Genomic DNA, 23,999 nt, shown 5'->3' with positions numbered 1-23,999 from the left:
CCCCGCCTACCGGCGGGCCTCGCTCGCTCTTACCACCTCACTCTGTATGTGTTTGTGTGTGTGTGGATCTTTATACATTTCTCCATGACACATACACGATTGACACTCACACGATCGACACTTTCTATCTTTGGCCCCTTTAAACTACTTCTGGTACATTCAACCCCTTTTACGCACACACACACACACAGATTACATAAAAAGCGCATGACTAAAGACATATTAAAAAAAAAAACAGTTTACATTATTGCCAAAAAGACTAAGGAACATATCTGCATAGAACTCTAAGTCGTGCTATTTCAACTGGATCAAGATATTGTGATGGAGCTCTACAAACTTCTCTTAAATCTACTTTTTGAACCCAGCTCAAGTAAATCTTGTAATGATGAATCAACCCAAGCTCTTGCTTTAAGAGCATAAGCCTAATGTTGGGAAAAAGCAACTTGATGTAAATCGTGTCCAACTCTTCATCTACATATGACCCCCAAACAGTGTAGTTATTCTCAACCACTTCCCATGCCCATTGCCATCCCCATTCAGCAGGTAACAAATTTTCTTCAAAAGCATCAACAATAAAATTTTTTACACTTGGAAAAATATTCACAATTTCGTGGGCCATTTAATTGGCTGCAAGAAAAGAAGACAACATTAGTACTCAAAGCTTAAAATGAGAGAGAGAGAGAGAGAGAGAGAGAGAGAGAGAGAGAGAGAGAGAGAGAGAGATGATGAACATGGCCACTTAAACACTTTAAAAAAGTATAAGTGCAATACGAACACTTCAATTACTAATTGTCATGCCAAAAAGTGTCAAGAGGCTCATTAGGTCAAAGTCTTTACAACAACCTCAAATTTTTTGTTTACGACTCATATTCTACTCTATAAGTGGACGGATGAGGATCACTCCAATATACCGCATCGATAAACTTCACAATTAATTTCAAAATTGCAAACTCTTCATCCGAAATGTAAGATTTGTGATTGTGATATATCTTTCGCAACTGAATATCACAACCACAAACATTGACATAATAAATATCAACCATATGTAGTTCTTGTAGGACTCTCATCAATTTTATTTCGCTCAATATTTGTGACACTTTGCATAGTCTAATGCTTAACCGTCCACAATTTCCATACCATCCATCAGCATATGAATACACCCAATGATGCCACCAACACCATGTACCATATCCTTGACAAATGTACTCTTCCTTAACTTTCAAATATATACTCATCCTTATATGTATTGGGAGAATAGCCAATACATCATGACCCATGTTAACCTACATTAGCAATTCGCAAATCTCTCTCTCTCTCTCTCTCTCTCTCTCTCTCTCTCACACACACACACACACACACACACACACACACACACACACACACATTAACCTATGTAGTAGATAAAAACCCACTTCAATAAGCCAACAGTAACTAAATAAATATGGTACTTAGAATGCATAAACAATGGATCAAAGTGTTCGATCATCTAGAGAAGTTGAGCCTACGACACACTCTACTTGGAACTCTCAAGATCCAAGGTCCGACACGTCGAACATTGCGACCGAGGCGTCGAGATGATTCACCCAAAGAATAGATTCTAAACATCCATTCATTCACTCCATAGGGACCGTATGAAAAGTTGCAATTGAGAGGGTGTTGCATACCTAACTCTCGTACAGTGATTTGCATATCATCTATATCAAACTCTATGTGATAATAACCTACAACACTTCTAAAATATCGTGCTTCATATAATGCCAAGACAGAATGTCTGCAATAATATTGAAGCCTGAAATAAAAATAACAACCAACCATTTAGACATAAAAAGTAACAACACATTTAACGTCATATGGATTCAAGTTCAAGCTATACGCACCGAAGGATCTCAAAATCCTCGACAATACGAACAATATCCTCAACATGTGCAGGACCCCTCCACAATGGAGGATCTAGAAAAAAAGTTACACGTGTAAACATACAAAATAAAGGCCAAAAAGTTCTCATTCATGGTAAAAGTAAGTAACAAAGATAAGATTTTACATTTACATACCTCTAATATAAGTAGGAACATCATTGAGGGTGTACGAAACCATGATGTGTCGTGCCATTCTTTATCTGCTCTAACAACACAGATTTGGAAGTTTAAGAGGAACAAATATGAAATAGAATAAAGAAGACTTTGAGGTTCATGCTGTAGAGAATCGTGTCCTTCTTTCTTTTGTTCTAGTGAAGGATTAGAGAGAGAGAGAGAGAGAGAGAGAGAGAGAGAGAGAGAGAGAGAGAGAGAGAGAGGAATGAAAGCAATTCAAAAGACTTTGAAATTTCACAACTTCACAAAGAGACAATACAAAAAAGTTATTCAAAGTGTAGCCTTCGAGAGACCACATTAGGGATTCTATAAGTCCAAGGACCTATGTTGTATACATTTTGCAAGATTTGGGGTGGTGTTTCAACTTGAGTAAATATCCTCAATCGATATGGTGTAGTGCGGTCTCCACAAACTCCCACCTGTTGTGCATTGACTGGTCTTTCGTCACTCACAAACCAAATATTAACTTGAATTCGACGATGCTCGTGGTTCGAAGAAAAGGCAACATGGTAATATCCAAGAACTTCCATGGACATATCTCTACCTAAGTATAGCATTTCATAAACACCTACAATGATAAAACCTCGATGGGAGTGATCTCTGCAAAGGCATCCATGAATTATGTAGAGCAATAAAATCTTAAAACTACAACTATACCATATATAAAAACTCTTACAATCTAATATGAGTTTGATCAAATAAGATCACCAAAAACATAGCAGGAACTCTTCCCCTCCATTGCGGTGGATCTTCAACAGAGTAAGTCAATGTATAAGCCAATCTTCTCAAGAAAATAATAGGTCAAGTTAATAAACTAATTTAAAAAAGAATGTAAATACCTCGAATGAATTCAGTGATGTGACCCACTACATAGGAGGCACTGCGTTGAGGATCCATCTGTGGGCAATACTTTGATCTAAGAGATATGAATAAAATTTAACATCAAGTGTGTCTGACTTTAAGTGAGAGCCACAATGTCAATTTGAACTTATGGTTATGAGGTCGCTATTTGTAATACTTTCTTGAATACAATGTTTGGAGTGTAGTAACACTCTGCTTGAGTGTTTTCAGTATTGACAACAATCCTCATAGAAGCTGCACTTCGTACACATGACATTGCAACATACAACTGTCCATGAGAGAAGATCGATGATGCAAGATATAGACCAATTATTCCAAGTGTTTGCCCTTGTTCTTTGTTGATAGTCATCCCAAAAGCAAGCCTGATTGGAAACCGACGACGCTTCATTTGAAATGGAAGCCCCTGATGGCTTCCAATAATAAAGTCAATCCTCGGAAGAAAAACTCTCTCTCCAATATTTGATGCTGTAACTATCTTTGCCTCAATCACCTTATGATGAAATTGCTTGCATATCAATCTAGTTTCGTTGCATAATCCACGTCTTGGATCCAAATTTCGCAGCAACATGATAGGAGCATTTCCTTTCAAGACTAAAGCATGAGGTGGAAAACCACCACCAAGAGTAAGGCTATATCAAATATTCAATTGTGTACAAATGTGTGTTTTCCTCTGACATACAAATTGAATCTGAACTCAGATACTCTTTGCAATCTCCATGCATTCTTTGCAATGCATAGTCATTAATTAAATCCACCTCTTTATTCCGTGGAGCAAGTATTGCTCGATCTCTTAAAAAACTTGCATGATCTTGCAAATGACACAAATCTCCATATATAAAGCTTAGAAGATCTGCAAAACTATTTCCTGGAAGCATCATGTGTGAAGGTATTTTGACTCTATCTAAGTCTCCTCCATCATCCATAACCCCATTGCCAATATCAAGCACCCAACGGGAAAAGCTTTGTTGAAGTGAATTTGAACCGCAATCAACTATACGCATATTTTTAGAAAGCCTCAATATCTTCGTGTATTTCCATATGTGAGAATGACACAACGAAGCATTTACAATGTCTGTACGACTACCTTTTGGTCCCACAGGTAGTATTTGTCGAAAGTCACCTCCAAGCAAAATAACTTTTCCACCAAACAAAGTATCTTGCTGCATAATATCTCTTAAAGTTATGTCCACTGCTTCAAACGCATAGCTATGTGTCATTGGAGCTTCATCCCATATAAGTAAAGCTGCATTCCTTAGAAGTTCTGCAAGTTGACTATTTACCTTTATATTGCAAGTTTCTTCAGAGTGAAGCTCCAAAGGTATCTTAAACCTAGAATGAGCAGTTCTTCCATTACTCAAAAGCAAAGCTGCAATACTCGAGGATGCACATGCAAGAGCAACTCTACAACTTCCTCGCACTCGTGAAAGAAGTGCATTATATAAGTAAGTTTTTCCCGAGCCACCGGGAACATCTAGGAAAAATAAATACCTTCCCTGAATGTGTGTCAACAGCTTGTAGCACTTGGTGATAAGCATCTCGCTGATCCTCATTTAAGGAAGTCTCCATACAATTTGCTATACTACTCTGTTCATCAACATTGAACATTGTTTCTTCAGCCATAACACCATTTTCACTTAAGGATACCAATGTTGAGTCTATTGCAGGCAACATATAATCACAAAGCCTCTTGCCATGTTGTTGAAGCAAAGCTTGATTTTTTGCCACATCAAATCGCACAGTTGCATATGAAATACGCATCCTTAGGGCATAAACATAGTCCTCACAAAATTCAGTACAAAACCTGTCCCAAAGAGCAGCCAGATGAAGTGGCTCACAAATAACTAATATGATTGCAAACATTTGTCTCAACTACATTCCATATTGAAAAAAAAGATGCCTCTTGAAGGCAAATTGACCATTCTTCATCATCTTGCAATAATCCTCTAGCTATACATGCCTCCTTGTATGTATCATAGATGTGACCATCATATATACGCAAGTCTTCTGTGCGCTCCTTGCCGCACTGTCAAAGCAAGGGACTTTGCCGATACACCGTGTGCGAGCCACAAATGGCTCGAAGCACACAACAAGACTAATCTAGTAAGCTCAAAAGAGGGCAATGGTGTGTCACTCACCGCTCTATGCTCCTGCCGTGGAGGATTCCTCGCCGCGATGAAGAAGAAGCTGCAGTCGTGCCGCGCTCAACCGCTTCTCCGCCGTCGTGCCTTCATAATGCTCGATCGCACACACACTCTCCCTCTCTCTCCCTCTCACATACACACACACACGAGGAGGTGAAGAAGAAGAAGATGGAGATGGAGATGGAGCAAGAGCACTCTTCTATTGCACAAATGAGAGAATGAGTGAATTTTAGGTTTAGTTGGCTTTTATATGAGCTCACCCCATTCACACTTAGGCGCCCATGCTTAGACAACTAATCCCTTGAATGTCCCAGTTAGAGTGCGCCTCTCATCGGCGATCACTCTTACCCTTTTCCTATTGGTCCGACAAGCCCGGTACCTGACTCTACCAAATACATAATACACGTCCGTCGTAGGTGATGGGGTGTCCGTGAGCCGTGAGGATTAACATGCCCCACTTCCTGATGTAGATTCCGTCCTCGGAAGCTATTGAGTTGAAGCTGGTTCGTCCGGGTGGAAGAGCATTTGAGATGAATGTCCTTAGCCTTCTTCAGTCACTGCAAAAACAAACAACATTGGCACAGTAATTGCATTCTCTTAAAAAGCATATGCAGTTTTAGGTAGACAAATTGATTGGTAAAAGAAATTCAAACAATTTGTTAGCAATGAACATTAAATTGCAATGTAATCAAATGCATAAACACATGTAAAGGTAAAAAATTAAACAAGTATGGGGTTGCTAATTTGACGGTCGAAAGGCACTAGAGATCGAATATTAATACCATGGGTAAGCTTCTTAATTATCTGTGGTCAATTAAGTTGTTTAATCGCGAGAGCCAAGTATTCATGTTCGAGGGCTGACTAGAGGCGATATTTAAAAGACCTTGTAGTTAAGCTACCATAAAAGGAATTTCTCATGAAATCATCGCCTGACTGATTACTTTTTCTTTGACCTCCCAAAGTCTTTTCACAGTGATTTAATTTTGATGTGTGTGCTTATTTTGTATGCCTTGGGTTTTTTGCTTTTCAAGTAAAAGCGCCTATACTGGGAACCTCTAGGGCTCTAGTACCATAGGCAATACATGTGAGTGAAGTACCAAATCAAGCTGAGATTTATCTTCCAGCTTAAGATTTTACAGTGTGGCACTTTGATTTTTTGTTTGTTCATTAACAGCATTTTAATTTTGTAACTTTGGGGGGTCATATAACACTGGTACACCTCCCCAGGCTCATCACACTAGTAAACTCCCTTTATAATACTTAAGCTAAAGGTCAATAGGGTCAAGCCCACTAGAAAGCCCTAGTACATTTCACACAATGTTGCTTAAATCGGATTAAGAACCTAAGTAACCATTAATTATTAGGAAGGCATTCCCCATGGTATTAAGAGAAGATTTCTAACACCTAACTTGGTCAAACTAGCTTAGTCGGACTGCTTGATTTTAAACCTTAGACAAGTGATTATGACAAAAATTACATTGAATTAAATGTTTGATACTAAGCAAATGCGGTGAATATTAGGCTACCAATCACAATTAAAGCTGACAATCATAGATGCAAAAAAGATAAGGGGCAATGCTAATGGACAAGAAACACCTGTTTGTGTCGATGGTCGCACTTGATTTGAAGAGTGAGTCGAGATAAAGATTCCATGAAGGTCCAAATCCTACCAATAGCAACACGCTCCTGTACACACTAGGAAACAAAAGGAATACCTCCAGGAGGCACATTAGTGGAAAAAGGTACCAACACTTATTGAACACAACAAAAAACATAAGGAACCCTAACCTAATTATTTGCACTCCCCCTAGAGAGTCAAGGGAATAGGATATTGTAGAGGTTGGGGGGGAAACCCTAAGGCTAAACCCCTATCCTCGTCGTCGAGATAAACAAAGTCATCATCCATAAGACCATATGTGCCATCCGTGTAGTCCTGTAAATTTTCTTCTTCATCATAGGTGCCCATGTTTACTAAGAAGGTCACTAGACGCCTATAGTCATCTTGGTCAAAAGGGTAGGCTTGTGCAATGGGAGAAACGCTCTCTACTAAGTATGGATCAGACGTGGTCAAGAGACGTATCAGCCATTCTAACTCCTCAAAATTCCTCTCACATGCTAGCGTACCTATCAAATCCCATTCACATGCAAGCACTGGAAAAACCATGTGAAATATTTGTGAAAAGTAACGAGGGTACCTCTCACCCAAGGCAGGAGTGGATGACTCTAGCGTACTAGCCATATCTGTACACGCAAATAGATGATGGTTAGAGTGCAAATATTACAAGGGTCGTGTTCTTGTGCATAATTTGTTTTTATGATTTGTGTTATGGATCTTGCTCTTTTACTTTTTTATCTTGTTTTTGTGAGTATAAGGCTTTATATATACATTCCCTAAGATCGGAGATTAAGAGGTCAGGGAGAAAGGTTGAGAGGGAAGCAAGTGAATGATGGATGTCCACAAACACTCCCCCCTTCCTTGGGTAGATCATACCGTTTGAAATGAGCTTGTCACCCGTTGAAACCAATTGTTCCAGTTGGTAATAGGTGAGGATTTTTTCCAGTAGTTTTCTATTACCCTAGGTTCCTCGTCAAGTTGCAAGGGTGGTAAGGTACTCTCCCAGGATCGAACTTGAAGGGGTTCGTCAGGTGATTCTTGAACACTGGGAGGTGTGGATTCTTTTGTAGCTTCATGGAGGTCCACTACTATAGATGGAGGCTGTGTAGAAGCTTTTACCTCTATGGATGTATTACATGAGGAGCTAGAAGCTTCATGGAACTCCCCCCTTCCTGAGCTAGGTGGGATAGATTGGTTTTGCCTTGGAGCCCAAACTAGCTCTAGACTAGGTATGTAGCATTTTGTGATCTTTCCCTTCCCACGGTCCACCGTTGGCTTTAGCGTTACACTGTTTGACTCATATGGGTTTGTTGTCGATAGGGAAGGACACATTTTACATTTAGGTACCCAAATTTGCTCATTTCCATCATAGTAGCCTTGGGCTTATAATAGTTGTTTTGGAATCCATCGTGATTTGGTCTTGACTCTCCTAGGGCGCGATCTTGGTTTTCCCAGGAAATTTTTTCTTGGAATGGATGGGAGGGTTGAGGTAGTTGGAAGTAAGGCCTTGGGGACCCATTGATATGTACTCTTAGGTCGTGCAGGTTGAGTACTTGCAATATTACTGCTTGCTGCAACTACAAGTGTTGAAGTGCTAGATTCATGGGTAGCCGGCAAAGACGAGTTAACCACCTTGGCTTGTGAATGTTGGCTATCCTTCAACTTTGCTAGAGTTTGCAACGTAGGTGACTTTGCTTGAATGATAGGGGTAAGAGTCGGTGGTCGCGTCGTGACACGACCAATATCCCAATCAATAGTGCATTTGGTTTCCAACATCCACGTGCATCCCAGGTTTACGTTGCCTTCCAGAGCTCCTGCGGGCATGACTAGAAACCTCTGCACTATGCTTCCATTGTCATAGACAACAGGGGTCTGAAGGACTCCAAGAATAGCAGTTTTATTTTTATTAATGCCCTTGACTTGCATCATACTCGGGGATAGGGTCAGTTTCCCTAATTGAAACCAAACTCCATAGGATAACAAATTGTGTTTAGCTCCCGTATCTAATAAGGCATTGTATAGTACTTTCCCATAGGGGCTATTTAGCTCAATTGGGTATCGTAGGGGTGGCTCAGATTCTAATGAGTCGTCATCTGTGTCCTCGAAAAATGCTTGCGTGATTCCCAGATTAGCCTCTCGTTGGCGTCTAAGACGTTGTTGTCGTTCTCGAGCCTCAACTCTTGCTTGGATTTTTTTAACCTCTGCTTGCTCCTTGGCAGTCTTCTTTTGATGGATGGCTTGTAACTCTTCCTGGCTTAGAGGATCATAATATCTTTTGAATTTACTCCCATTAAGGAATCCAATGGTTTCAACTCCATCTAGAGTCTCCACACGAATGGTACCTTGCGGGGTAATTTCACACACTCGATATGGTCCCTTACCAGCGTATTTCAATTTCTTCTTTTCATTACGTACCCCGTACATAAGAACTTTATCACCAACCTTGATGTCTTTATCCTTTAAATGGCTATCAAACCACTTCTTTCTCCTATCCTTCTCCACTAGAGCATTTCGCACAGCTAATTGCCTCTCTTCATCTAGCCTTTCCAGGATATATAATCGCTCCACTAAGGGGTTACCATCCCAACCTTCTTGAGATGCTACTCGAAGACTAGGAATGACAAACTCCCATGGCATAACTGCTTCTTGGCCATACACCATCTTAAACGGTGTGCAATTAATAACAACTTTATACGCAGTACGATAAGCCCATAAAGCTGATGTAAGCTTTAGGTCCCAATCAGTGCGATGAGCCTCAACTGTCTTTGTCAAAATGGAGATGAGAGTTTTGTTGGTACTCTCAGCTTGGCCATTTGCTTGGGGATAATAGGGTGTAGACTTGTGGTGAGATATCATGAAGTTTGATGTGAGTTCTTTTATTACTTCATTTATAAAATGAGTTCCATTGTCACTCACAAGTTCAAAGGGGCATCCAAAACGTGTGATAATGTTCTCAAAGAGGAACTTAGCTGTTGTTTTTGCATCCGCCTTTCGTGTTGCTTTTGCTTCAGCCCATTTGGTTACATAGTCGATAGCCACAATGATATATCGTGATTGCGTGTTACGTGCAGCCGGACTAATCGGTCCTACAAAGTCTAAGCCCCACTTTTCAAATGGTTGGGTTACCTTGATGGGATGTAGAGGCATCCTATCCCTTCTTTGTGGCTTGTTGAAGCGTTGGCATTCATCACATCCCTTTGCAAAAAGTGATGCATCCTTAAACAGAGTGGGCCACCAATAGCCTGACTGTAAGATCTTTCGGGCAGTCAAGTTTCCTGAAAAGTGACCACCAGCTACGCCCATGTGTGCCTCTTGTAGAATATATAAATACTCATCCTCGCGTGCACAGCGTCTAAGAACATCATCTTTTCTCTCTTATAGAGAGTTCCAGCCAGTAAGCAATAGGGTTCGCATTCCTTGATTAATTTTCGAGCTATATCTTTTCGCAGTTCTTTGGGTGGAAAACCATTAACTAAGAAGTTAACAATCTTTTCACTCCATTCAGGCATTGTCTCAACAATGAACAAAGGAGTATCAGGCAATTCATCATCAACCCCCGTAGGAGCTTCGCCATTAGGGATACGAGATAAATGATCCGCCATGACATGTTTCCTCCCAGGCCTCACAACAACGGTGAAGTCAAACTCAAGAAGAATTAACAACCATCGTGTAATTCGACCTGTGGAACACGGCTTGTTTACCAAATATAGCAATGCTTGATGATCAACATAAAACACAAACTTGGTAGCAAGAAGGTAATAGCGAAATTTCTTTACTGCGTAAATCATAGCTAGACCTTCGCGCTCTGTAGTAGTGTAGTTCATCTCGGCATCATTTAATTGGCGACTTGCAAAGCTAATAGGGTAGTCCAATTTATGTTCTCCTGGTTGAGTTAGAACACACCCAATAGAAAAATTTGATGCATCAATATGCACATGAAAAGGTACATTCCAATCAGGTGTTCGCAGGATTGGAGCACTTGTTAGGGCCTTCTTTAATAACTCATAAGATTGATGACATTCTTCCGTCCAGTGAAACTCGATAAGAAGCTTGTACAATGGACGCGCTATCTCGGCAAAGTTTAAAATAAATCTTCGATAATAACCAACATGGCCCATAAATCTTTGAACTCCTTTATAGTTCGTAGGTGGTGGCAAATCGGCAATGGCTTTAATCTTACTCTCATCTGTGGATATCCCGTTCTTGGACACTATATGCCCTAGAATGACTCCATGCTTAACCCAAAATTGGCATTTGAAAGGGTTCAATGAGATGCGATAAAATCTGCACCTTTCAAATATTTTTCGTAGATATAACAAATGCTTCTCCCAAGAAGAATAAACACAAAGGTCGTCTAGGAAAGCTTCACAAAACTCCCTTAGAAATTCTTTAAACGCAGTGTTTATTAATCGTTGGAATGTAGCAGGGGCATTCGTTAAGCCAAAAGCCATAACACGAAATGCAAACACTCCAAACTCTGTGATAAAAGCAGTTTTAGCTTGGTCCTCTAATGCAATTGTGATTTGATTGTAACCAGAGTACCCATCTAAAAAGCTATAAGCTTCCTTGCCCGCAACTCTTTCAAGCACATGTTCTGAATATGGCAAGGGAGAATGATCTCTCCTAGTAGCTGCATTAACTTTCTTGAGGTCCACGCACACTCTTAGTTTCCCATTCTTTTTTGGCACAATAACTATTGGAGAAACCCATTCTGAGTGCTCAATAGGGTATATGAATCCACATTGGATAAGTTTTTCAATCTCCTTTTGTACAATTTTGGCGTACTTAGGATTCATTGGATAGGGTCGTTGCTGGACGGGTTTAGCAGTGTTGATCATGGGAATTGTATGTTGCACCACAGAAGGTGGAACGCCCTTCATGTCATGATAGGTCCAAGCAAAGATATCCTTGTATTCCTTGAGGAGCTCCTTAAGTACAGCCTCTTCAGTTTCGGTAAGGTCTTGAGCAATAAAGACTGGTTTAGACTTCTCACCTGGTTTTGCTAATTCTATCTCTTTAACTACCACTGCTTCCATTGGTAGGTATTCGTTGGGCCTTGGCATACACAACCTTTCGCTCCCCCGTGGTATAAGATTTAAAATGTTCAGGAGCCGTATGTAAGTTAGCAGGCTCTTGTCCTGACGGAGACCTTTCTTTTAGTTCTGCCTCCTTTTGTTGTTGTGCTAACTCTCGGTTTTGACGTCTTCTTATAGTTCGACTCAATTTTGGCTCTGTAACCTCCAATTGAGCGAGGTCAATGGGTCGTGGGCTGCACCACATGAAACTCTGGAGATGTTCACCCCAATTGTCTACTAGCTTTCAATGAGCATCACATGCCCCTAGATAGCTAAGCCATTTTGCAGTAGATCTTTCCTTGTTTATCCTAGCTCTCACATTTGCTCGATATCGTCGTCTCTTATATGACCTTTGTTTCTTGTTAAGGTTTTGATTTTGGTAAATGTTTGAACTCGACTCGCTTGATAGGTCTTCGCTTGTATCTTCTTCACTCTCATATAAATTACCATAGATGGTCGTACTAGACCTTGAGTGTTCAGTTTCTATACTTGGCTCACTCGATGTTTCCTCAGGTTCTGAATCCATTTCTCCCTGAGATTCCGTTTTTGATGTGTATTGTCTTGAAGCCTTTGAGGAATCATCGGTTTCACTCTCAGGTAGGTGTGCCTCTTTCTTATCATCGGATGTTACATGCGCTACACCTAACATGTTTACTGGTGCAATGTGTGGTATCTCCTCCCCATCTGGTGTCCAGGTTGTTCCTCTAGCTCCCCATGTATCTATAGTTGCCGCTAGGTGTACCCAATCGACATTGTCTGACTCAGCCATTCCGGGTAGGATATCCATATAAGGAGAGTTCTCCCCAATATCCGTGTCTTCGTTACACGTGTAACAATACTGTAATGGGGGTGAGTGAATTGTTGTGTCTGATTGATTATCAATGATGAATTTATTTCCTAGAGGATGCGTTCGACCACTTAAAAGATCAACTCGAATGACAGAGTCTTGGAACTGTAAGTAGACGTGGTTTTTGGACCAGTCATGCACCATTTTTGCTTCCCTCATGAATGGACGCCCTAAGATCATCTCAAATGACATAGGATGCTTGGAAAATTCCATAACAATGAAAGTCTGCCTTACCTTGTGTCCCAAGACCTTGATCTTGAGATCCTTAAGCATTCCAATAGGCGTAACAATAGATCCATTAGCCATGTTTACCACTACGCTTGTGGCTTCAAGGTGAGGTCGCCCCATAGACTCCCAACAACTCTTTGTCACCATGCTGACTCCCGCACCACCGTCAAGGACTCCCTTTACAGTTAATCCTTTAGTAGTCATTGGCAGAGTAGCATTAGATTCATCACCTTCAAAGTATTGCCCCAACTTGTTAACGGGTACTTCAATTACAGATTCATGTCCCGCTAGGTCAGATGGTGGTGCTAAATGTTCCTCATCATTCATTACCGAGTCAGGTTTGTTCATATGTGCAAACTGTGGTAATCCGGCCTGTAATTCTCCATTGAGGAAGGCTCGAAGAGCTGAGACTAGCTCGGGGTCTTTATATAGTTTGGACATGATGGTGGTTCTAACTTCTGAAGACATGAAATCCATCAATTTGGCAACATTTAATGGCATCTTGTGGGACGTACGACCCTGACAAGAGAATGGTGAAGATGGAATCTCCACTTCCTCAAGGGGGTCGGGCATTCCCTCACCAAACATTCTCTCTAGTAGGAAAGGTGTGTGTCCACTTTCAGATGTCCTACCCTCACTCTCTTCCCGAATGATATTGGGTATATCTAACGGCCTGTAGTTCTTGTGAGGTTGAACTTGTGTGGGAAACACTGTGTCCGACATCTGGATATGTTTGGGTTCAGGTTCTAATGTTCGTTGAGTTTCTTCCACCAAACCCCTCAGTTGTTGGACTCGTTCAATTTCCACAGTTGGGTTTGGATAGGTTCCAATCTTTCTCTTGCAATCCTCATTTTTTGTCTCTTGTGGCTTATCTTGGGGGTTTGCAATTGGGTAGTTTAACTTTGAATACTCTTTTGGTGTTCGTCGTAATTCCCTCTCGTGATCCTCCTCACTGGCTTTTTCCTTTGTAGTAACAGTTTTGGTCTCCGTGGTCTCTATCGAATCTGAGTCATCCTCAGGGTCATTCATATACACGGGATCCTCTCCTGTCCCTATGTCTTTGAACTAGGTTTTGAGCTAGAAGCATTAAGGGATTTCTTTCTTCGTGTTTTCTTCTTTCTCGCTCGGCCAATGGATGCAGCATCTCTCTCTTCGAGGATGTAATTTTGATTTTGGAGCATCGACCGTGTGAGTGCATTCACTGGTGCTATGTTTATAGTTGGTGGTGTCCCATCAACAATCTCTATTATGTTCAATGGTGTGATTTTCGGTGCGTTTGGATTGTTAGGACACTGTCCGATCAAATGATCGATGCCACAACGATTACAAGTGAGTGTTGGCATTGCCAATGCACTCCCTTGACTTGTTTGCATTAGTGCGGCATTCTTTTGCATTCTAATGGGGCACTCAGCTACTCGATGTGGTCCACCACATTTGTAGCACTGAAGAGGTGGTCTCCTGGCAAAACTATCAATGTTTTGGCCTCTTGATGCTAGCGCAGTAGCTTGATATACCGGTTTGATTTGTCCCCAATGGTCTTCCATATAGTACATGGGACACTCCTCAAGCATGTCGACTCCATAGGTGATACTAGAGTCTATGTCCTCTTCGCAGTCTACATAAGTACTAGATGACTCGCAACCTATTTGGTTCATAGGTGTAACTCTTGGATGAGGGGGTTGCGGTCCTAGCACTGGAGGTGGCAACGGTGTGGTTTGGACAAAATTTTGGGTTCTAGGGACCATGTGTTGTAATGGCAACTGTTGCTCCATGGGTGGGGTAGGCATCAATGCAGGAACTCGAGGTGAGTCTGCCCAAGCTATAGGCGGTCTATTTTCCATGATGCGTTTAAGCATTAGGCAATCCTTCGCTTGATGGCCATACCTACCACACGCGTTACAAGTCCCGTTAAACTTTAATCTAAAAGTAGGGCATTCACTCATAGTATGTGGGCCCAAGCAAATTGAGCACCATTGTTGCTCCCTTCTTGGATACATATGAGTGTTTTGTGGAGCACGATTACCCCTAAGGCTTTCTTGGATGGCCTTTGTGAGATTTGCCAAAGTCATCTCAGATATCGTTTGCTCTTTCACGATTGGATTTATCTTCATTGGCTCATGCCCTGATGCTTACGAGCTACTAGACTTCGACTCGGCGGACACTCTTTCTCCTGCAATCATTAAATTATCCTCCAATTGGATTGCATTCATGGTGACTGCTTCCCAAGTAGTGATACCTCTAATGACTAGGCCATTATAGATACTTTCATGTCGTAGTCCCCTAATGAATCTATCGAGCAATTGGTTGTTGTTGAATCGCTCGTTTGGATTGCATCGAGAATTCAAATTCTTTAGGCGACTAATGAAGTCTCTCACGGATTCACCTTCTTCTCGTTGGGCTTTCTGGAGCTGAGAGGCTACACCCCAAAGTATTCCCTCTCGTATGTATTCTTTTAAGAACAGTCTCCTAAGAGTAGAGTAGATCGTTTTTTCTTCTACTCTTAAGGTTCTATACCAATCTCCAGCCTTTCCGCTTAGGGTCAAACTCAAAGCCTTACACTTATCTAGCTCATTGTGCTCTTCCAAGGAATCGCACACATGTTCAAAGACTTCCATATGCTTTCTAGAATCTCCGTCTCCATTGAATTTCTGTGTGAGCTTAGCTACTTGAACTGCCTTGCTCCTAGGCTCTCTATCAGGTGCACTATGCATGTTTTTCGCAATAGAGCGACCGATAGTTTGAGCAAATGCTGCCAAATCTCCTATTTGAGCAGGTATAATGGGTGTATGTGCTCCTGGAACCACATGTGAGATGGGATTTGGCCTTGGCCTTGGCATACGCGCGGATCTTGGGTCCCAAATTTCGTATGGTGGTGTACCAGACGGTGGTCCAAAGTTTACAGGCGTGGCCCTAGGCATAGGGGGTGCTTGATATGGCATGTTATTATTAAATGGCATGGATCCACTTGTATAAGAGCTTGGATAATTCCATTGTGGATTGTAAGCTCTTGGAATAATCGGAGGTGTAGGAGCTACATGAGGCTGAGGTACGACAGGTGCACATGATTGATACATACATGTAGGTATAGTTGGGGACACTGTGCTACTAGGCATCGGCGCAATATTAACAAATGAACTCCATGGTGTACTTCTTGTCATGCTCACCACTGGGATATGCATGGTAGCCATAGTGTCATTAAGAGACAGAGGAGCTAGATCTGGGAAGGTAAAGCTGCCACTTGTGGGCTCAGATTGTACTGAGGATCCTGGCGAAACAACATATGGAGGATCAATGGGGCTCACTGAGGGAGTCTCCATTTGTGACAGGGTTGGTTGGTTGGCCTTTCCCGTATCTAAGAATCTCATTAGGCCTATTGAAGGCATGTTGATCCCTGTGTTCTGTCTTTCTAACTCGACAATCCTATGGAGGACATCACAGACTTTCTGTTGTTGCTCATCTATGCTAGTAGCACCCGATGTGGATTGTAGAACATCTAACCAACCCACATGATAGGTGTGTCCTGTGTACCGATCAGTTAAAGCTTCTGCTTGTAGGTCATACTCCCAATTTTCGTTTAGGAATATCCCATCTAGGCCTGGCGTGCTGGAGGTTTCCCTTGAAGTGGAAGCATTATTGCTCCCCATAGCTTGCCCCTCCGTGACTGCTACCTTGGGAGCACTTGGTTTCTCGGCTGGCATGATTGTTGTCATAGGAGCCTTTGCTTTCAGGGCTCGACTTTGTTCTAGCCCTCGTAGGTTCTCAATTTCCCTCTCCCTTGTTTCTTGCATATAGCGTTCGATCTCTTGCACTTTGGCAAGACTCCTACCATCGGGTAGTAAAACCTCAGAGGGAGATAGTCCTAAGGGATCAGGAGGTGCAGTGGATGGAACATTCACATGCACACTCTCAAGAAGCATAGGGTCCATTTTAGGCAGGAATGAAGAATTTACTTCCCCACTCCCTTCATTTATTTCATTAACCGCATGTTCGGAGCGAGTAGCTCTACTAAGGGTCTCTTTTAAGCGACTAAACACGCTGGACCCGAGTCGTGGGCCCATGGCATGCATGTCTTGACTTGAACTATCAGGGTTTGGTGTAGGATACCCCTCCATGACTTCGTAGTCAAAGGAAGAATCACTAGACGCGATATGAGGATCTTGGGTCGCGCTACCTTGAGTCCCGGCCGAAGGTCCAGAACCTAGGGTGGAGGAATAATGGGTGCCCGCGTAAATGGAGGCACTACCAATATGCTCGTGCTCTAACACTCGTCCAGAGCATAGGTTCATATGACTTGGATCCCCTAGAAGTGTCAGTGAGGGCCCGTGAAGGCTGCTCACCTAGTAATTTTGGGTGTTTTGCAACCCAAGTCTTTTCTTATTTTTTGATTTTTTGGTCCTTTTTTTCTGACCCAGCTATAGAATAGAACGTATAATAGCTCAAAACGAGCGTCTCGGTCAGAGGGACGTGCCGTACTTTACAACCCTCCGCTTGGTCACTTTATGCCCTCGGAATCCCTAAAACTGTCAATTTCTAGTAGGGAACTAGGCCCGAATTAGAAAGTCTAAGGGTGCAAGTGGGAAGAGAAGGGAGGAGAGTGGAGGACTTGCCCCACATGCTCTCATTCCCTCTTGAGGAGGTAGGGTATATATATAAGAGTGAGTCTAGTATATATCATAAGACTGAGGACTGAGGCCTAGGCTTGGGGAAATGATATCGATCAAAATTTTAGTGTAGCCCCCCAGTCACTCACGCTTAAATATTTTCGTTTTTTTTTTTTTTTTTTTTTTTTTTTGGGCGACGACTGCGCGCGGATTTGGTGACCCTTTCTTGGCCACACACACTCTCACCTACCTTACCTCCTAGTCAACAGCTCACAACTCACAAACAGCTCACTACCTTATCTACTTACTAACAGTGCTGCTAACCACTAACTAATCTGTTAACTGCCTACTGACAGTGACCTAACTGTCCACCTACTTCCTTTCTCACTGCCTTACTGTGCAAAAAACTGTGTGCAGGCAAACCTTGACAGAAACTGTGTGCAGACTGTGTACAAGCAGAAATTGCTAACTGCCTTCCTACTTATTCATTCACTGCAAACAAGCTAACGACTACTAATTGTGCAAATACTGTGTGCAAACAGAAAACACAACATTATGCAGAAATCACAGAACTTGCAGAAAACACAGAAATTAACAACTTGCAGAAAAACAACTCATTCCTCTTTCTCTTCCTCTTCTTTCCTACTACAAACAACTCATAGGAGAAGCACAAAGTGCCTCTTGGGCTTAGGGCAGGGCGATTCCCCGGCAGCGGCGCCAAAAATGTGCGCTCCTTGCCGCACTGTCAAAGCAAGGGACTTTGCCGATACATCGTGTGCGAGCCAAGCACACAACGAGACTAATCTAGTAAGCTCAAAAGAGGGCAATGGTGTGTCACTCACCGCTCTATGCTCCTGCCGTGGAGGATTCCTCGCCGCGATGAAGAAGAAGCTGCAGTCGTGCCGCGCTCAACCGCTTCTCCACCATCGTGCCTTCGTAATGCTCGATCACACACACACTCTCCCTCTCTCTCTCTCTCTCACACATACACACACACACACGAGGAGGTGAAGAAGAAGAAGATGGAGATGGAGATGGAGCAAGAGCACTCTTCTATTGCACAAATGAGAGAATGAGTGAATTTTAGGTTTAGTTGGCTTTTATATGAGCTCACCCCATTCACACTTGGGCGCCCATGCTTAGCCAACTAATCCCTTGAATGTCCCAGTTAGAGTGCGCCTCTCATCGGCGATCACTCTTACCCTTTTCCTATTGGTCCGACAAGCCCGGTACCTGACTCTACCAAATACATAATACACGTCCGTCGTAGGTGATGGGGTGTCCGTGAGCCATGAGGGTTGACATATTCAAAACACTTACATCCCTTGCAAATATTGAGAAGCATTCGTAGGTAATAAACCTCACCAGCAGTAGGGACAATATTATACATTCTTTCAATAGAAACACCTTGTTGTCGTAGAGACCATGCCTTTCGACTTTTATTCCATACCCAACCATTTGGAAAGTCAGTATATGTGAAGCTATTTGCTTGAGGATAGTTTTGATTTGCAACAAACCATTCTGTCAAGGTAGTTTTTCTATTTTGCTCATTATCTAGTAAATGTGATACATCATCACCATCTTGAAACGTAACCATATTCTGCAATGGAAGGTGTACTTGCAATCGTTGAATAGCTGGCCTTTCACTATGCATGTCGAAGCCAAATATTCTCCACATAGCCTCAGATGCAGAAATATAACGTGCATTGAGATAACTCTTGATCTCATCAGTAGCTCCTTCACCATCTTGAAGGACAACAGTGGCTCGATCATGTCCCTTGTAGACATACTTATAAAGATATTTCACGGCAGTGACAGTTGAGCAAATCTCCACATTAATATGGGCTTGGTATCTTAATGATAAGAGAGGGCTGTAAGGAACAACCCAACGATTATCTAAATTGTAATTTTTAGACGTAACAAACCTTCCATCATCTCTTCTCATATACACAGGATATCCACTTTCGTTTACATTTGTAGACGTAGAAAATGTTCGTGGAAACTTGAATCTACACTTACCATCAACCATACATGGAGAACGTGGGTTCAAAGGACCACATGGCCTATGAACATTACAACGACTCACTACATCAAATAATTCTAGAACCACATTCTTGTCAGGGAGCTCTGCACAAACCAACTTGTCATAGTGTAATGTATCTGTGGGTATATATTCAGATGCAAGTATCAACAATATATGTGCATGAGGAAGACCTCTCTTCTGAAACTCAATCACTGAAACATGTCCAATCACCTCCCCAAATACCGCTTGCTTGATAAGTAAATGCATCATATCTTGGAACTTCTGATAAAACACTCGTGTTGTCACATCAGGACGATCAACAACACTTTGTCCAGGTAGTAATGCATCATCTATTTCCTTCCATCGTGGATTACATGTGAATGTGATGAAGAGATCCGGTTTACCCCTACTACGAACAATTGCCATTGCATCTTGAAATAGTTGGCACATATATCTTGGACCTCCAACAAAAGACGAAGGCAAAAAAATCCTACGACCAACATTTTGACCTTCAGCCCTCTCTAAGCCATCTCTAGCCTCAACCATGTCAACCAATCCTTGGTACACTTCACCACAAAGTGTTTTTTGATTATTTCGCATCCACAAAAGCCGTGACTCCTCTAGAGTACTATAAGCATCCACGACATACTATTGTAATAGCCTACCTCCTCGAAGAAGACACTCCACAGTATCATCTCTTATTTGTAAGCGAAAGACATAATATTGCTTTTGACTTAATTTTTTTCCATCGGTAGTCTGTAAATAAAGATGCCACCCATCCTCTCCACTTGGAAATAATAAAACATACAATAAGGACATGTAAGCTCGATGCATGCTGGAGATTCTTTTCAAACCCCCGTGTCGAAAATTCAGTACAATGTCGTGATAGCCAATATTTCTATCATCCCCTTGTCCTGGAAAAAAATTGCAGCAACTTCAGAACCCCTTGGTGCAAGATATTGCCAACCATCACAACGATGCTCCACAATAACCATCCTCATATTGGGTACAATAGCATCTCCAGACAAAGAAGCAGCAGATCGTAGAGCATTTGCATAAGGATTTACTCTATGCATCATCACTTGTAAACACTCTAGAATACTACGATCTAAATTTGAAACATGATGCAATCTGTTGCTCAACTCATGTTCGGTATCAAAAAAATATAATTGCGCAAAGCGTGGGACTTCATTTTGTCCTTCGGCTGGCGCTAAAGAACCAATTCTATGATAGACAGAGCCGTGAACCTTAAAAGTGTATACACCTCTCCCACCATAATTAATAGTCTCATCGATATGGGCACCAAGAGACACATATGCCAATGCATTATTATATCCTCGAATGTTTTGTAAGAACTGTCTACTTCTTGTTGTGGTTGAGCTCATCAAATCTTTCAATTCATTTGGTGGCTCATTCAAAGGAAGTAATTGGACTTTTCCATCAGAGCAGCAATATTTACCCACAAATGTTTGGATAGTCTTTCCTTCATCCTTCGACGCCTTTGCTCCACATTTGGAGCAAATATAATCTAAGCTTCCTAAGTTGTGCAACACACACTTTTTGGATAGAAGTGGTACCATAGACTTGTGATGTAAAAGGAGAGATGTTGGATATTCAAAGCGTATGGACAAAAAATGCTTTTCTACTTTAGAATAGTTTCCCTCTACTATATTCATTGTTGTCCTAACATTCATGGATTCAGAGTTTTCTTCATGTACATCATGCATGCTCTGCCTTTCATTGCACTCCAATAAAGTTCCAATAGTACTTTGTAGTGAATGCCTTGTTCTCTCTCGTGCTATTTGGCGCCTCGCCTTTCGTGACTCATCACACAGTCGACTGCGTCGTGCATGACCAGGTGATAATATACGTGGTCCAGATACCATCTATGAAATCAGGTGCAAATAAATCTCATATAAATACAATATACCTGATATAATTGGTCTGTCACTAAAAGAACATTCTTATGTATAATAAAAATCAATATAAACTGGGACATCTAATTATATCCTCTAACCTAAATACATTTGACACATTGATAGTGACTCAATTAAAAAGTACAGTTTGATGAAGATACAGCATAACATTACATATCTCTAACATAAGTAGGACTAAATACATTTGACACAACGGCTTGACTCAATTAAAAAGAACAGTTTGATGAAGATACATCAAAACATTACATATTTCTACCATTAGTAGAATTAGTAGGATTAGGTCGTTGAGAAACTTGACGATGCTTTGGTCGAACTAATCTAGCCAAAGCACTTAATTTATTTGAGCTAGCTCGGATATATGAAAGTCTTGAACCTTGAACCTTAGTCAAAGCACCGAGCTTGTTGACGATACATCTCAATCTTGGCACGATTTTTCGTAGATTACTGTCTTGCATTCGTCCTTTTGATTCACGTTGACTCCGGGAAAACTCTTTTCGGAGATTCTCAATAGATGCCAATATCATCTTTTGAGAATCCTCAACTTTGGAAAGTTTCTCTCTCATGCATTCCTCACTCTCTAATCTTTGCAAGTTTGATGCTTTTGTCTCTTCTCGCAATTTCCATAGTATCCCACTTTCAATCTCCAATGCAGAGCTTAAAGTTTCAACCACATCCGAGACATTGGTTTGCATTGTCTCCATCCTATTGCAGGAGGCTTTGATCTCTAGCAAGGTCTCAATAATTTGCCTCTTCGAATTCCACTCGACATTTTGAGCTGCTCTCTTTGCCGCACGCACATTTCGAATACGAAGAGATGAAAGTATCTCCCGTTCATTAGCAGATGCACTATTCCTCCCGACATTTCGAGCTACTCTCTTTGTTGCACGCACATTGCGAATAGTAGGAAGAGATGATAGTATCTCCTCTTCACCCGCTGATGCACTTACAGCTATCCCAGAAGATATCAAGCCGTTGGTTGCAATAGCTAATGGGATGGCACAACTAATCTCCATTTTACTGTACACAAAAAACTACACTGGTTGCAAAGAGAAATGTGACAACCAAAGAGAAGGTTTGAATGCTTGTAAATTAAAAAGTAACCCTCGTAGAATATTCACTTTTTAAGTGCTTTCTATTTTAGAATCAAAAAAATACATCATCTCCATCTAGATGTGAAAAACAACAAAGGATTGCATGAGAAGTGGAAAACAAACCAAAATGCTCATGAATCACTTTTGTTCAGTAGATAAAAGTTTTGCTCAATACATGATCAACCCCATCTACATTTGAAAATGGGAAAAGAGCGTTTAGCACTGGGACGCTTGAAAATAGGCTCCTTATGATTCTCTATCTTATCAGGTCCTACAATGCTCTTTAGCGCATTAATTTTGCTATAAACTTCAGATATAGAACAACAACCTAACTCAAAATCAAGGTAGAGGGCATCTGAATATCCCATCTTTACTCGAATCTGCAAAAGGCGTAGGTTGCGAAACCATTGACTGGGATCATTCTGGATTCCGACAAACACCTGGTGAAAGGGTGTGCCATCTCGAGTCATGGAAGTGCGGTCGTAGGTTCTCCAAGCTTCTTCTATAGTAACACACGGAAAGAAACCTCGAACAATGCTTTGAAAGAAGTCAGCTTTGTTTTCCGGAGAGTAGTGAATCATTATGTGATCCATTACTATCTCCATCGCTTCCAATCCATGACCAAAACGTTCAGTAGATACCCTAGGTGCCATAAAGTTCCTAAGAAAAAAAAGAGAGACATTGTAAGTGTAGTTTCTATAGGACTTCATCCACAAAACTTGACTTTACAATATGTCTCTTTAAATAAGTCTGTTTCTAGGTCTGTTTCCCATCCCTCTCTCTCCCTCTCCATCTCCCTCTCTTTCTCTCTCTCTCACTTTCATTCTATATCTAACATTTATAGGGTTCGGAAGCAGTACTGGATCTTTCAATCACACATGTTATTCTCTCTATCCAACCTTTTTTGAAATCTATAATGGTTTCATGTGATCTTGTATCCATGTGGTCACCTTTTGGTGATCAAACTATGGATTATTTTGAACTGTAATGCATATGTATATGCATTAGGAGAGAAGCCCTCAATTCGCATCATATGAAAAATAGATCAGTCCTTGCCTCTTTGGGACATCATCTCCTCCCACAATTATCAAACTCGGCATGATTTGGAGGGCCTATCATTAGATAGATCCTTTAATACTTCCATAGACAGAAACCTAAAAACCTCTTGCTTATTAGGGTGAAGACAAAGATACCATCTTGGTTCAGTATGAAGGCTCTTTTGGGCTTGCCTTTTGAGTATCATGCCTTGATTTTCAAGACTACGCAAGAATCTCTAAGGTCTATTGGAATTGCTCTAGGCATTTACATGAAGCCCGAGATCTTTGGAAAGCCTCTCTATGACATTAAAATCTACATCTTTGGATGGTATTGTTACTCACATTTATCTGTCCCTATGTCACTCTCCTATAATTTTATTCACTTTAGTCTTTTTCTTCTTCTCTCTCTCTCTCTCTCTCTCCCCCCCCCCGAGGATGGATTCTAGTAGTAGT

General features: G+C 41.4%; 1 protein-coding gene across 1 annotated transcript; it reads right to left on the bottom strand.

Moving 5' to 3' along the window:
• Positions 1 to 259: 259 nt before the first annotated feature.
• On the bottom strand, positions 260 to 20,027 carry LOC147418974 (uncharacterized). The gene is made up of 6 exons (XM_086505764.1): positions 18,779 to 20,027; positions 4,440 to 4,792; positions 4,036 to 4,231; positions 1,878 to 1,950; positions 1,665 to 1,789; positions 260 to 555 (listed from the first exon to the last, which is right to left on the bottom strand). The coding sequence occupies exons 1-6, from the start codon at positions 20,025 to 20,027 to the stop codon at positions 260 to 262; spliced, it is 2,292 nt and encodes a 763-aa protein (XP_086361890.1).
• Positions 20,028 to 23,999: the final 3,972 nt, after the last annotated feature.

The sequence above is a fragment of the Adiantum capillus-veneris genome, chromosome 29, assembly GCF_014529385.1.
Source record: "Adiantum capillus-veneris isolate H3 chromosome 29, ASM1452938v2, whole genome shotgun sequence".
NCBI lineage: Eukaryota > Viridiplantae > Streptophyta > Polypodiopsida > Polypodiales > Pteridaceae > Adiantum > Adiantum capillus-veneris.
This window is presented reverse-complemented; position numbering and strand designations above follow the sequence as displayed.